This window comes from Durio zibethinus, chromosome 27 (genome assembly GCF_047325235.1).
Source record: "Durio zibethinus cultivar Kanyao isolate XHJ-2024 chromosome 27, ASM4732523v1, whole genome shotgun sequence".
In the NCBI taxonomy this organism is placed as follows: domain Eukaryota; kingdom Viridiplantae; phylum Streptophyta; class Magnoliopsida; order Malvales; family Malvaceae; genus Durio; species Durio zibethinus.
Genome location: NC_143188.1, coordinates 18,173,209 through 18,189,141, shown reverse-complemented (window position 1 = coordinate 18,189,141; position 15,933 = coordinate 18,173,209). Strand labels below are relative to the sequence as shown.

The 15,933-nt window shown below is 30.6% G+C and overlaps 3 protein-coding genes across 5 annotated transcripts; 2 read left to right on the top strand and 1 right to left on the bottom strand.

The window, feature by feature from the left end:
• Positions 1 to 3,257: 3,257 nt before the first annotated feature.
• Positions 3,258 to 6,551, top strand: LOC111279978 (uncharacterized). The gene is made up of 2 exons (XM_022867072.2): positions 3,258 to 5,645; positions 5,933 to 6,551. Exons 1-2 carry the CDS (start codon positions 3,609 to 3,611, stop codon positions 6,356 to 6,358), a joined length of 2,463 nt encoding a protein of 820 aa, XP_022722807.1. The 5' UTR covers positions 3,258 to 3,608; the 3' UTR covers positions 6,359 to 6,551.
• A 233-nt stretch (positions 6,552 to 6,784) lies between these two features.
• Positions 6,785 to 7,424, bottom strand: LOC149511091 (uncharacterized). Its single transcript, XM_089756294.1, has one exon. It carries the CDS (start codon positions 7,290 to 7,292, stop codon positions 6,903 to 6,905), a length of 390 nt encoding a protein of 129 aa, XP_089612420.1. The 5' UTR covers positions 7,293 to 7,424; the 3' UTR covers positions 6,785 to 6,902.
• Positions 7,425 to 7,571: 147 nt separating this feature from the next.
• On the top strand, positions 7,572 to 13,014 carry LOC111279979 (6,7-dimethyl-8-ribityllumazine synthase, chloroplastic-like). 3 transcript variants are annotated; one of them, XM_022867073.2, is made up of 9 exons: positions 7,572 to 7,732; positions 9,053 to 9,288; positions 9,366 to 9,469; positions 9,631 to 9,726; positions 10,076 to 10,171; positions 10,305 to 10,383; positions 11,072 to 11,118; positions 11,497 to 11,556; positions 12,721 to 13,014. In XM_022867073.2, the coding sequence occupies exons 2-9, from the start codon at positions 9,135 to 9,137 to the stop codon at positions 12,757 to 12,759; spliced, it is 675 nt and encodes a 224-aa protein (XP_022722808.1). In that variant the 5' UTR covers positions 7,572 to 7,732; positions 9,053 to 9,134; the 3' UTR covers positions 12,760 to 13,014. The 3 variants fall into 3 exon arrangements, with proteins under 3 accessions (XP_022722808.1, XP_022722810.1, XP_022722809.1); XM_022867075.2 differs by having other exon boundaries at positions 7,593 to 7,732; positions 9,122 to 9,288; positions 12,721 to 12,899; XM_022867074.2 differs by having other exon boundaries at positions 7,593 to 7,732; positions 9,059 to 9,288; positions 12,721 to 12,899.
• The last annotated feature ends 2,919 nt before the right edge of the window (positions 13,015 to 15,933 follow it).

Genomic DNA, 15,933 nt, shown 5'->3' with positions numbered 1-15,933 from the left:
TTCCCAAAAGGAAAGATCTTTGATTTTTAAGTGCTACTAAATTCGCTCAACCCTTTCTCATTTTTGTACTCTACTTTTTTATTTAATTTTTTTAAGTAAAATTATTTAATTATTTTTCCTTTCAAATAAATTTTTAAAAATAAATTTCTAAAAAGTTTTAAAAGTTTTGAGAAATAAATTTATGAAAACATTTAAAAAATTTTTGAATCTTATAAAAATATTTTAATATGAAATCTTACAAAATTAAATATGAAATTAAATAAAAAAAACAAGTGATTTATTTTTAATTTTATATTTTTCTTACTTCAAATGGGTTAATTTTTAGTGTTTTTTTACTTTTAAGGACTTGAATTGTTTGTTCTTTATATTTTTTTTATTTAATTTTGTGTTTAGTCTCATAAAATTTAGTGTTAAAATGTTTTGATATGTTTAAGAATTTCTAGAAATAAATTTTTGAAAAATCTTAAATATTTTTAAAAATAAATGTTCAAAAATTTTTAAAAACTTTCGAAAATTCATTTCTCAAAAGTTATAAATTTTTAAAAGTTTATTTTTTAAAATTTGTGTGAAAGTTAAAAGGGTAATTAAATAATTTTATTTAAAAAAAATTTGAAACAAAAAGTTGAGGTGTGTAGAGAAAATGTTGAGATGCATTTAACAACACGAGGGTTGGCAGCTCAACCTGAGCTCATCGGATTTTGATCCGATCTAATCTTATAAGATTAATTTTTTTTAAAATCGAGTTTCAAGTCTAATCGGATCAAATATTATTAAGAAAAAATTGAAGTTGGGTCAGATTCGAATTTTAGATAAATCCGACCCGATTGATATTATATTAAATAATTTTTTTAATTATTTTTAAAATTTTTTATTTAAATATAATTATATAATTATATTTTTAAAAATATATTTTATATTTTAAAAATAATATTTTATTAATTTCGAGTTGAATCGAATACTGTTTATATAATATCGAATCGGGTTCGAATTTTATTATTATAAATTCGATCGAGTTTAGGACGAGTAAAAATTTGTTTTAACCTGATCCGTTACTAACCCTTTAGCAACACTCTTGATTTTTTTAATTGTTTTGGACAATGAGACCCAAAAAAGTAATTTACATATTTATATTGTAATTATTTTATATCAAATATATTTAAAATATAAAAATTATTATATCATAAATCATATGAATATCTCAAATAAATTTTTTTTAATGTTTACTAAATATATAATTTTTATTAAATTTTAAATCGTTCATCTTTTAAGATTAATTTAAACTAATAGCGGATGGCTCGGTCATTGACAATCCAAATGGAGCAGGTGTAGGGGCTGTTACACATGACCATAATGGTAATTGGTTTGCAAGCTACCATAGACATATTGGAAGAACTACCGAGTGCTGAAGCTGAACTTTGGACTCTTAGGGACGATCTCTTCTTGTTGTCAAGAAAATTCACCATCTTGAATTTGAGCTTGATTCTGTTGTGGTTATCACCTTCATATCTGTTCCAAACCTTAGCACTACTAACTATATTTTAGGACCTCTCATTTGTGATTATAGGATTCTGTTGAACCGATTGCAGCAGAGAAGCGTTTCTCACATTTTTCGTGAAGCCAGAATCAATAAATCAATAACTTCATTCAATCAAACTCAATTGAAGCATAAATTAAAAATTAAAACTTAATTTTTAATGATACAAACTAAGAATTTATATTTTTACAACATATTCAAATATGAAAAAGCGAAACTAAAATTTAACAATTTAAATTTGATTCATGGTATTTATACTATTTAATATATATTAAAATTAAATTACATTAATAATTGAATATATTTATTCATAATTAATTAAGTTCATTAGTATTATAATTAAATAAAAAATTATAAAATTCTTTTTATGATTAAAAGAAAATTTTTAGATATTTAAGAACAATTAAAATCTAATAATTTTTTGAAAAAATAAAGAATAAAAGCAATACATTAAAAGGTTGAGTTCTACAAATGAAAAGTTCGGTAAAAATAAAAAAAAAAAATTATAATGTACAACTAAATTTGTAATTTTATGTGTACAATATATTTAGGTAGTTGAATTTTTTTAATTGTATTTTTTTTTGCCTATATCAAAAATGTTTTGATATAATAATTAAAATCATTATGCTTGTTTAATTAATGAAAAAGAAATTTTCATTTTGAAGAACTAAAAAATTCAATGAATAATGATTATATTAAAAAAAGATAAATTTTTTATAAAAAAAGGAAAGAAAATTAAATTATTTATTGCAAAATTTTTAACAATTTATAAAATTTACCATATCATTACAATTGTTTCTAAAAAAGGGCGTGCAAAATATGATTTTACCATCTTTTTGATGAAAATATCCTTAACTAAGGAACCATGGGGGGCCAGGGCCCCATCTTATTGCATAAATATCTTCCTCTCCCTCCATTTCAGTTCAACATAAAATTCGAAGCTCTGATTGGAATAATCCATGGTGGTTCAGAAAGAACTTTGCAATTTTGCTTTTATGCTAAACCATGTTTTGGAGCACCAAGAAGCAAAAGCCACAGTACTTGATACAAGCAGAGGAGCTAATAAAGCAGTTTGTGTGTAAATTTCTCAAAACATTCCCTTTTGAAACAAAAAATTCAGTTCAATAATTATCTGGCCAAGAAGAATAGGCCAGACATATTCATGTAGTTTAAGGGATTAGAAGCAAAGGCCTTGGGTCCCATTACAATCTTTAACTTGACACAATAAAACTCTTGCTGTGACCAATCCCTGCAAGCTATAGCCGACCAAATCGTCACAACTGTAAACAAATTTTAATTACTAAATGACAACAAGAAACTTGGAAACAAGCCCAAGTCAAGTAAATAACCAATCATCCTAAAAATTAAAAGCAATGTTGACAATGTTGACATTATATTGCTTGTTTGATTGTTATTGTAGGTGATTGATAGGCCTATTCAAATCCAGTTGTCTTTAATTAATCATAATTTTATGTTGACAGTCCCACATTATCTTGAATCCAGATCATCATCATTTCTTTTCTGACAGCATCCTTCGTAGGATGCATTTTCCAAATTGGTTTCATGAGAGCATGACCTGGTAAAATAACATTAGTTTAAAAGGTGGTTGGCTGCATTAATTATTTATTTTCATTTCTAAGCAGCGACTTGGATGCAGACCTGTCAATTTATATATATATATATATATATATATATATATTATATATATGTTTATTTCGTGTGTAATACATAAAAGATACGAAAATCGCCGATTCTAATTGGATGTGTAGAAGTGAATGCTTCCAAGAAAAAAATGAAGGGTAAGGTAGATCAAAGGAGATGGAATAAACCAAGCAATCTCCTCGTTTATATATGTGCATTGGCTGCATCTTTTTCCTGGCTATGCTCCTTAAAAGATTATCATTTCAAGTTTCTCAAATGGGATGATTCAAATAAAGCAATCACCACTCTTTGAATATTAGAAACTCCTCCACTCCAAGCCATTCTTTTAACATCTAGTTGTTCAACAAAATTTTCGTCTTCTTCCTGAAGAATTAAGCATCTCGTTTTCTACAGGCTGGTTTGATCCTGAAACATGGACCGTGGAAGTTCTTTGGAAGATGATGGAATTGTTCGTTTGCAGATTAACGAGCTTCGAAAGCTTAGTAAGAACAGTGGTTCAAACACCATTTTTGAACCCCAAAGAAGTCCTGTAGAATCAGTCTCTTCAGCGCCGGTGGTTCCAGCACCAGAAAAGAAACTAACACTCTTTGCTCTTAGGCTTTCAATCATTGAGAAGACAGCTACTGGCCTTGGAACTCTTGGGTTTATCTGGGCAACAGTAGTTCTTCTAGGTGGTTTTGCTATCACTTTAGATAAAACTGACTTCTGGTTTGTCACCATTATCTTGTTAATTGAAGGAACTCGAATATTCAGCAGAAGTCATGAGCTTGAATGGCAACACCAAGCTACATGGTCGATTACTGATGATGGAATCAATAGTTTCCGGGCACTGAGATCCACCTCACACATCCTCATTAAAGCCATGAAAACAATCTTCTATCCACTTTCTTTGATGAGGAAGCAAAGTAAAAATACTAGAGAAATAACACCACCTGGTCATTCACAAGTTGGAAGATGGAATCATAGAGGAGCCCCAACTCGAACATGGATAAGTTCAGATGTTCCTCTTCTACCTGGTAAATGGGTTTTCCATTCAAGAAATATAAGCAAAGTCCTGTACTGGCTCCAGCTTTTATCTGCAACAACTTGTGTGGTACTTTCATCCATGAAGCTCATCAAGCGTAACTATGGGGATGTACAAAAGGGAGATACTGATAAAAGGAACCGGGAATCTGCTCTGACTATTTTCTATGCCTTGGCCTTGGCAGAAGCTCTGGTGTTTTTGATGGAGAAAGCTTATTGGGAGTGGAAAGTCATATATTGTAAACTTTTGGAGGAAGTGAATAAGGAGTGCGAATTCGGTCCTTCAGGTATGGTTTCGATCAAAAGGTTCTTCTATGATGCTTATTCAAGATGTGTTAATGGAAGCATATTTGATGGCGTGAAAATGGATATTGTTACTTTTGCTATGGATCTGTTGGCTTCAAATTCCCCTGATGAACAGCTCATTGGAGCTAGAACTCTTCGCCAGTTTGCGATTAGTCCAAAATATTCGGATGACACCTTGCAGAAGATTGGGATAAATTTATCAGTGATGGAGAGATTAGTTGAGATGTTGAACTGGAAAGACCCTCAAGAAGAAGAGATCAGGAAATCAGCTGCTGAGATACTGCCAAAACTAGCTGGTAAGAAGCAAAACTCTCTGCGTGTAGCTGCCATACCAGGTGCAATGGAATCAATATCATCTCTGCTTCATACAAATAGAAATTGTGGTGATGGAGCAGATGAAATTGGTGAAAAGAACATCATTCTTGATCATCCAAATTACAGTTTCTGGACATTCAATCATTTAGGACTTCTTATTCTGAAAAAGCTTGCTCGTGATCATGACAACTGTGGAAAGATTGGAAACACAAGGGGCCTGTTACCTAAAATCATAGATTTTACACATGCTGGAGAAAAGTTGTTGATGGATGAAAATGTTGCACCATCTCAGATTCTAACTGTTAAACGATCTCTGCAATTGGTGAAAATGCTGGCGAGCACGACTGGTGCCACAGGAAAACATCTCAGAACAGTAATCTCAGAGGTAGTTTTCACAATCAGCAACATTAGAGATATTTTAAGACATGGAGAAAAACACCCAATGCTTCAAAAACTAAGCATAGAAATTCTAACCAATCTGGCACTGGAAGAGGAAGCAACAGAAAGGATTGGTGGCACTGGCGGGGTACTAAAGGAGTTGCTCAATATTTTTCTCAACCAGGGAATACCAGAGCAACAGAATTACGTACGACGTGCTGCAGGAGAAGCGCTAGCCATGTTGGCCTCAGAAAGCAGAACCAATTGCCACCGCATCTTGAAATTGCAAGCACTGGAAAGGCTTGTGAAAGCATTGGAGGTTCCATTACTTCGTGTGAATGCTGCAAGAATTTTAAGAAACTTGTGCACCTACAGTGGAGAAGAATGCTTCTACCAGTTAAAGGGTGCCATAGCTGCAGCACCAACAGTAAGTGTTCTCTTCCATTCAACAAGAAAGCTATACCATTTCATATAAGTTAAAACATAAGCTACAACATATATTTGCACTCATCTTGCCAATTTGCAATGGTTATAGACTATATTCACAGGCGGATCCAAAATTTTCCTTTGAACACCTGTTCTGTCCATAAAATTGGTAGCTCTGTCGACTGTTTTTTACATACATTATAAGTGGACACACCTGAAAAATAATCCTGAATCCGCCACTAACTATATTCCTTCCATTTGAGTCTTGATATTTAACCATTGTGGCAGGTGCTCAAGGCAATTATGTCAGAAGAGAACAAGTTGCAAGAAGTAATGGTTGGACTAGCAGCAGAAGTGTTCAAACACTTGACATCTGAAGAATCAAGCATCATGTTTGAAAAAGCTGGAATCAAAGAGGAGGAATTAGCTAAAGCATTGGTTCAGATTCTTCAAAAGCACAGCCATCCATCGGCTAAGGTCCCAAGAATAAGGAGGTTCACCGTAGAGTTGGCAATTTGGATGATGCATGACAATGTGAAGAATGCATACATTTTTGAGGATTTGGGAATGGAGAAAGAGCTGGAGGGTGTGTTAGAGACCACAGCAGAGATAGAAAGCTTCAACATGTTCTCTGGCACTGTTGGGCTTAGGCGGCACAGCACAACAATTCACTCACTGGTTGAAACTGCATTGAAGCTGCTGAAGGAAAAATAAACAGTACAAAATACATCAGTTCAAGTGTTTGAATAATCGGTCTAGTGAATATACATTCATAACAGCTAAAGCAGATTCTTTTTCTCTAAGCAATAATCAATGTTGATTGCTATAAATTATTCTTTTTATTTTTCAGGTTCTATATAAAATTTTTTAGTATTTTTTTGTTAAAAATAAATATCTTTTTGTGCCAGTGAATGCTACATTATCAAAACTTCCACTGTACCAAAAAATCAAACAAACAAATTAAACAGTAACCTACTCAGAAATTTTAGGACCAATTGCACAATTGTATAGTTGACAACCAAAACCTGGTATTGACAGACAATCATTACATATTTTTCCTGAACAAAAACCGATAGATGATGAAAGCCAATGTCAATAAAATCAACTTTCTTAACACATTGACAAACTTTTTTCCCTTTTTTTTTTCTTGTTGCCTTTCCTTTTTTGTTGATCATTTTACAATGCTTCAATTCCTACGCTATCTTAGTTACAAAATAATATAATCACCAGGCAGTCCAAACAACGTCATCTTTAACTTTCACCGACAGTTTCGAAAGAAGTTGAGATCCCAGAGACGAATCAAACCATCTATGATGTTATTAAAGGGGATTCCAACAACTGTTACAGTGGCTCTTGTGCTAGCTGACATGCCAGCATCAGATGAACTTTGGATGCTTGCTGAGGTATCGATTCGTGCAAAGGTCCCTATACTGCCTGATTCCGCGGTTGAAGGAAGCGCATCAAACGCAGGTTCCACAGATGACACACTAGTATCAGGAGATGTGTGCTCCAGGGTGACATTGGTGCTATTGATTGCTATGGTGGATTCTGTCTCAATGGGCGCATGATGCGGTACCTCAGCTGATATGGTTGAAGAAGTCAAAAACGTCCCCCTGATCATTTCTTTCAAAAGCCAAGGATCCTTCATTTTACACCCAAGGGTAAAAAACTCTTCAGATGCTTTTTTAATTGAGAAAAAAATGAAAATAAATTGACATTAAACATACCGGTAGAAGAAAAGACAAATGGGATAATGGATGGACTCGACATAAGTAATAAAGGATGGGATGGAGCTCACGTGCGACAGTGATAAGAGGCAAATGGGTTGACATATCTAGGGAATAAGGAGGAAAACATACGTATGTTAGATGTCAGAATTTAACCAAAGGAAATATAATAATATGAAGCTGAAACGAGGCAACATTTTATTCAAACTCTTATGAGCCCACAAACATAAACACCCTCAGCCTCCTTCCTCCCTCACTGATTTCAACGCACGCTCAGGCAGGCCACAGCCTCTTCCAGTCACAAATTCAACGATTTTTTTCCAACGCCATTCAAGTTCAACAGCAATTAACCAAAAAAGAGGTAATTTTTTACCTTCAAATTTCTTCTTCTTCCACACTTGATCTCGATTGAGGTTGAATTTGAGTGATTCAATTCAAGATCAAGGGTTGCTGATTTTTTTTTGTTGCTATTTTCTCTTTCTCACTTTCATGGGTTCTGCTAATAATTGAATTATTGTTTTTATTTTTGATGTGATTTTTGTTGGCATGTGATTCTTATTTCAATTGATTTCTTTTTCCTTGTAATTTTCTGATCTACTTGCAAAGACTTGAATATCCTTCAGTGCTAAGCCCTTCTCCTTAATTGGATATCGTTATCAAATATATCATAAAACTTGTTGAGCTAGAGATAGAATACATCGCTTGTTAAAACTATGAAATAGAATTCTATATAACTAATACTCACATACCCTAACATTTCCTAAGAATTAAGGCATTTAAAAATGCATTTTTTTGAATTAAACAACAGAATAATTCAAACAAAAGCTTAAGAGGGTGTTGTGAGCTAAGTATTTCTAATGATGATGGACCTTATTGTGGATTGTAATGAGCTTTACTCAAACTAGGCCATGTTAGTTTATTCTTGTTAGTTGTTTATTTCATTTCTTCAATATTTTGTTTGCAATGGCTCTATACTTCTTCTTTCTTTCTCTGTTATTCAAGTTCTGGAATATTGTGTTGCAATTTAAGCCTTGTCAGAGGGTTTAAAGCATTGTTTATCATAATATTTATAAACTAGTATACTCCACATTGAAATTATTTGTTAAGATCAAATCTTGAAAAATATGATTTTGTTAAAATCTCATGGAAATAATTTGAAGTTTTGAAAAAGAAATATAAAGTCAAATCTTCTTACTTGGATTAAGCAATCTGTTTTGTTTTGAATCAAAATTCTTAACATGAAATCATAAGTAAATGTAGTATATGGTTTTTCTTATGCATTAAGTCGTTTATCCATTATTAACATCTTATTCCAATCAATATATATATATATATATATATATTTCTAGGGATTAAGCTATAGCTTAATCTTGAATTTTGCATATGTACTTCAATTTTTTTAAATTTTGATACCGTATTTTTAATTTTTTTTATTTTTAGGTAAAAAATAATAAAAATAAAATTTTAATGAAATGTTTTGTTAATGCAATTGTATTTTCAATTTCATTGATTTTAAATAAAAAGTAATAATATTAAATAAATTGATTTTAAATAATTAACTAATAAATTAAAATATAAGTAAATAAATTTAACATAAAATTAAATTAAATTCACATAACAAAATTTAAACTTAAATTTTAAAATTTTAAAACTTTTTTCTTCACACTAAGCTATTATTTAGTTTTAGGAGTAGAAGGTTAAAGCAGAGGGAGGGGCAGTGCAGCAATCAAATCAAACATTGCATTTGCAGGAAAGAAGAGGGAATGGCTTTAAATGGAAACAGTTGTTGTTGGATTCAGGAGCGTCTCTTAAGTGGAAAGGGAAGTGTGTTCCCCAATCCCATCCATCGGCCCTCTGCTACCATTTTGCCCTGCAAGTCAACCGCCCTCTCCTTTTCCTCCTCCCTCCAACTGCAAGGTATCTCTTTTTTTTTTTTTTCCTTCATTTCATCCTTTTCATACTAATAAAATATTAATATATATTGATAAAATCAGGAGTTGCGGCAGATAGGAAGCAGCGCTCCTCCTTTGTCCAAGCACCGGCCATCCGTTGTGTAGTGGGATCCCTTACCAAAACTCAAGGCCTTCGCTTTGCTGTGGTCTGTTTTCCTTTAATTGCCATTTGCAATTTTTAAGTCAAAGATTGTTTCTACTGCTTACTGCTTTTTATGTGTGGATTGATTATTATTATTATTATTATTATTATTATTATTATTATTATTATTATTGTAATTGGTTTATTTTTATTACATTGTCAAAGGTTGTCGCCCGTTTCAATGAGATTGTGACAAAGCAGCTCTTGGAGGGAGCTCTGGACACTTTCAGCAAGTATGCAGTTAATGAAGAAGACATTGATGTGTGTAGCAACCACTAACAACCCTCCTACTCCTACATTATATACTAAAATAAAAGCTTCCTTTTATCTCCTATCTCTATCCCTAGTTACATGTCTGCTTTGTCCATCTATCTATCTACACGCCTGCGCTTTCTTTGCTACTGCTGCTGCAAATGTTAACAATTATTTTGATAGAAATGCTATTAAAGTCTTTCTCTTCTATGATTCATGTTTTGCTCTGGATATCTTCTTATTTACAGCAATCCTTTTTTCAGCATGTGAATCTTTTGACCAAACTCTTTCATTAATATTTAGATAACATTTAGCCAACTTTTAGCATGGCTTGATCATGTCTTCACTTTCTTATCAGGTTGTATGGGTCCCGGGTTGTTTTGAAATTGGTATTGTTGCAGAAAGGCTGGGGAAGTCTCAAAAGTATCATGCAATTTTATGCATTGGGGCTGTGGTATGATTTCTTTCATATTCCTTGGAAATCTTCTCATAAAACTTTTTGTCTGCTCATGAGGGGTCCTTGCAAATGCTATTGCTGATTACATTTTACTGAATTTGTTAATCCTTGATCTCTTCATTGTTAATAGATAAGAGGAGATACTTCTCACTATGATGCCGTGGCTAATTCTGCAGCATCTGGGGTGCTTTCAGCTGGCTTAAACTCTGGTCAGTCTTCATGTTTAACGTTATTTTGTAGAATCCATTTCATGTCGAATGCTACCTTGGCTTCAAGAGTCAATTGCAGATTGCATCTCACCTATGAATTAAGACAATTGGATTTACATTGATCAAAAGCATATATCTCGCTGTTGTTGTTTATTCATGCATATGCATTTAACCATTTTGATGTTGTGGATCTTGTAAGCTTGGCTTACAAATTTTTAGACTGCAAGTGTAACCATTGTCAAATCATCTTCGATATGTGCTATTTTCAAGGTGACTTCTACTTTGTCACCTTATATTCCTAATCTTTATGGATTTTACTCTTACTTGATTACATAATACTATTATGATAATCAGTTAATCGCAAATTCCATTCATATTCTCTTCATTGTTTTTTTAGACAGCACAAGAGAACACATTACAAGATACTTTGGTTTTGAAAAGTTGAAAGTTACTATCCTTTCAAACTGGGAGGACAATTTTTTATGTACCTGTTGTCAAATAAGATCTGCACCAATATCATGCCCTGGAAACCTGAAAGATATTTCTATAGAAAATGGTTACCTGAAATTTCTCATGAATTAATTAATGGAGTAACCCATAGATTACTTGGCTGTTGGTCTCTTTCCTTATATTTTTCAATTTTGTATTATTTCTTCTGATTTGAAGCTGTTACTTATCAACTTTGTAGGTGTTCCTTGCATATTTGGTGTTTTGACTTGCGATAACATGGACCAGGTATGATACAAAAGTTGCATAAAAGATCATTTTGCATTAAGAACTCTCTCGTTCTTCTTGTTAAGCCAGACCCAGATGGGTTGTTCACTGGAGCTGCTTGGACAGCTATAATGGGGCTGCCTCTCTAGCTTCCTTCACATTACTCTGAGAGGGAGGGGAAATTCTTATGTCATGCTTGTGTAGGTTGTGCATCCCAACTCCCAAGTGACTGTGAGGGTAGTCTTGTGTATGTCATTGCCTTGAGAGTAGTTTTGAGATGATATGTTAGAATATAAGCGGGGGTTGGTGTTTTACATTTTTGGATGCAATTATCATTCAATCAGGGCGTGGCAAGAATGGAACTTTTTATGATTGTTTTCTTTCACATGACAACTGTAGGCATTAAATCGAGCTGGTGGTAAATCTGGGAACAAAGGTGCTGATTGTGCTTTGACAGCGGTGAGTTGATAGTAGAGTAATGGAGTATTATTTAGTAGAAGCAGTTACAAAGTTAATATTTATTTATTTATTATTGGCATTTATTTTCAATTTCTTAGTAATTCCAATTTAGTTATTAGGAGTTGACTGGAGGTGAGTAAATAGAGAAGGGGATTACCATCCCCTAGCTCCATGTTGCTAATGAGCGAGCCTGTTGGTCTATGTTGCGAACTTTTCCTGCACAAGGGTAGGGTTGAGACCATTCAAACAGAATTCTACTTGTTCCCGTTGTCTTTGGCTCTTAGCAATACTCTAAATAACCTCTGGTACTTCTGGGTTATTCACTGGTTATGATGTGTGACGTAACCACACCGGCATAACTAATTTGGTGCTTGAGTCACTTCCATTGTTTGTCTTTGATAGATTCTGTTGATAATGATAATGATTAGAGTTAATGTAATGAATGACCTTTAAACTATAGTGAATTGTTGAATGTGGTACCTTAACTTTAAAAATTTTCAATGTGGTACCTAAACTATAAATCTGCTAAAAAAAAACTCTTAGTTGAGGTACCATATTAAAGATTTTTAAAGTTTTGGTATCATATTGAATATTCACTATAGTTTAGAGGCCATTCATGACATTAATCCTAGTGATTATAATGCGTATAATTTTCCTTTGCTTAGTGCAGTAACTCCTTTGTTAACTTGCAAGAAAGCTGTGCATATCTGGCTAGCCAATGCATATTTATATGAATTACATCTAAAATATTGTGACTCAGTTAAGGATTAATGTTATGATATTTGCTTTTGTGCTTCTCAAAGATGATTTTACCAACCCTCTCATTTCTTCTTACTACCCCATCCTTCTCGTTTCAGTAACTGGCTTCATATATTTGTGATGTGTTCCGTTACTAATAAAGGATTTAAGAATTTGATAAGAATCTGAATAAAGGTGAATCTTTATCCTTTATGCTCTAAGTATGATAAAATATAATTATCACTGCATTTTTCTGATATCATTTTCCCCTGTCGTCTGCTTCTATGTTAACGCGTGCATTATCAGACTAGATATCCGGACTGTCTCGTACATGTTGATAACACATGGCAACAAGGAAAAAGTGCTTAAACTTTTTCTTTTCTTCTAAATCCTTAACGGTTCAATTTCTTTTGGATTGTATTGCAGATTGAGATGGCTTCCTTGTTTGAGCACCATCTTAAGTAGTGGCACTGTTATTCGTGACATGATAGGGAGCTCGACGTGATTGGATGCAGCACTCTTGTTCCTGGTATTTTCCTTCTTGGGAGTGTGTTTTTTGTTGCTATAGGATAATCTCTTTGTGGGAAGTTCATGGAAAAGCAAAATGGTAGTCATAGATCCTGAAACCATAATCCGCAATCTGCTTGTCTCTTAACTTCTTCGAGAATTGTCATTCCATTGAAGCATGTTTGATGTAATAAATTACCAGTGCTTTATATATATATATATATATATATATATATATATATGTAGACACACATATGTGCGAGAGCGCATAAAACTTGGGTTATGACTTTGGTACGATGAGAAGGGACCGTCCAAGTGAATAAGAATCTATTATATGACAGTAAGATTGATTCAGATGAGATAAAAAATATTAGTGGTGGTAAGATTAGTTATAATAGTAATAAAATTAAAATCAATGGTAAAGCATGTGTTTAAATGTAAACACAATAATGGCAGTGAGATAAAATATAGTGAAAATACAAAATATGATTAAAGACCTTATTTTAAAATTTGTATATAGTAAAATTTGTATATTATTTATTAAAAAATATATCAAATAAATAATTAAAAATTAATAAAAATAGAATGTATTAATTTTATATATTTTTTCAATTTTTACTTTATTTATTAATTAGTTTATTATATAATTATAAAAACATTTATAATATTAAATTAACAAATTTATTTTAAAGTTTTTAAATAAAAATAAAATGAAAAAAACAAAGTCTAAGTAGGGGGGACATTTTTGTTTCTACGATATTATCTATATATAAAAATGTGATTTTCAAAAGTCTTAATAGTGATGGATCTAAATATTAATATGAATTTTTAAATTAATAAATTTGTCTATAAATATAAAAGTTATATCAATTTATTAAAGTTTAATTTAAATCAATTAAAATTAGAAATAAAGTTTATATGAAATTAAAATTCTAAAATTTTATTTTCAAATGTGTTAAAAGTGATTGGTTAATATATCTTTAGTAAATGTTTTTATAAATTTTAATTTAAATGAATATTTTTTATTATTAAATTTTTTTATAATTAGATTAAAAAAGTATTAAATGCTAAAATTCGGTTTATGAAATTTTAATTTAAAAAATATTATAAGTGATTGATTAAAATATCATTAGTAATTTTTTAAAAATTTTAATTTAATTGATTTTTTTTATTATTATATTTATTTTAATAAGTAGAATTTTTTTTACATCAAATAAAAATAAAAATAGAACGAGATGAAAGCATAGTGTGCATGAGAGTAAAACAATTATATAAAGTTTGTTTATTTAGTTGTTGGAAAAATAATTATATATGTAATTTGTGTTGATAAAAAAATTCAATAAAAATAATTATAATTGAGTCATTGAAGCATATATTTTTAATATCTTTCAATTTTTTTGTTTTAATATATTGATATATATATATATATATATATATGTTAATGATTTTTATTATTTATATGTTTTATGAGTTGATCATTTGATCATTAAAAACATAATTAAATCTTTTAGTCTCTTGAAATAATTCTTTAACATATTATTTTTACAATTTAGTCTGATTTTTATAATTAATTTTTTTTATAATTTTTCTCTAAAATTTAATAATTATTATTTTCATGAACAAAAACTAATATAGATCAAATGTAAATCAATTACATCCTTTCTACTAATAATTAATATTATGTAATTTATTGAATATTTTAATTAAATTTTTTATTTATAAAATTAAATGATTCGGGATATTGTGAAATTATTAATAATTCAATATTGAATTTCGTCAAATTATCATGTGAATTATTCTACTTAATTAAAACAGAAATATGGAGATCCATCGGCTAAGTTCCCAAGAATACGGAAGTTCATCGTAGAGCTGGCAATTTGGATGATGCATGTCAATGTGAAGAATACGTACACTTTTGAGAATTTGGGAATGGAGAAAGTGCTTTGGGGGGGGAATGTTAAGACCGCAGCAGAGATGGAAAGCTTCAACATTTTCTCTGACACTGTTGGGCTTAGCTGGCACAGAATCAATTTTACAATTGTATATTTGACAACCAAAACCTGGTATTGAGGGATTTTGCACCTCAAGTTCTTTTTTTCACACCGCATTATTATTAATATATATATATATATATATATATTTTTACACCTCAAATGAGAACATAAATTTATTAAAAAATTCAAACACCTCTCTCCTTACATCTCCTCTTCTTCGACCAAAAGTCAGTAAACCCTTTAAGAATTAAGCCCTAAATTAAACTTCAATCACCGATTTGACATTAGATAGTTTAGAATAAGAGGTAAATCACTTTTTTTTTTGTTTGATTTTATATTTACTTTTCAAAAATTTAAGATTTTAAATTTTGACGTATGATTTATAATACAATTTAAGTATTCTGAAAATGAATTTTCAAAAATTATTAAAAATTTTCAAAAAATGAATATCTAAAAATTTTTTCAATGTATAAAAAATTATTTCCTAAATCCTTTAAAAGCTTCTAAACATCCATGTAAGAAAACTTCTAAGAATTTTTGAAAATTTTTAATGATTTTTAGAGATTCATATCATTTAAAAACTTTCAAAAATAAATTTTTGATGCACAATAACTTAGCATTATAACAAAGATTAACTCTAACAATGTTATTAGCATAATGACAAATTTAATAATAAAAACTTAATGTTTGTAAAATCTTTACAATTTTGACAAATGTATATTTAAGAGGAATTGTTAAGCGGAAGTCTTTGTGCAAGTTGGTTACTGTACCATGTCCAATAGAATGTGATTGCCTCATTGCACATATTACAATAACCACTTGCACGGATGTTTCTTCACAATTATTGATTTTTTATAGATACATATTTGTTAGAATTGAAAAAATATTACAAATATTATTGAACGACTAATACAATTGAAATATTAGAGATTTTTACTATTAGATTTAAAATAATCTTTACCTTAGAGAAATTATTAGAAACTTATTTAAAGATCATAGCAAAGAACATCTAATATTTTTGTGCCAAACATTGATCAAGATATTGTTAAAAAGAAACTGAAGTAAAAAATTACTTCCAATTTCTGAATAATTATAATACTTTTTATAAATGTATTTTTAAATAATTACAATATTTTTC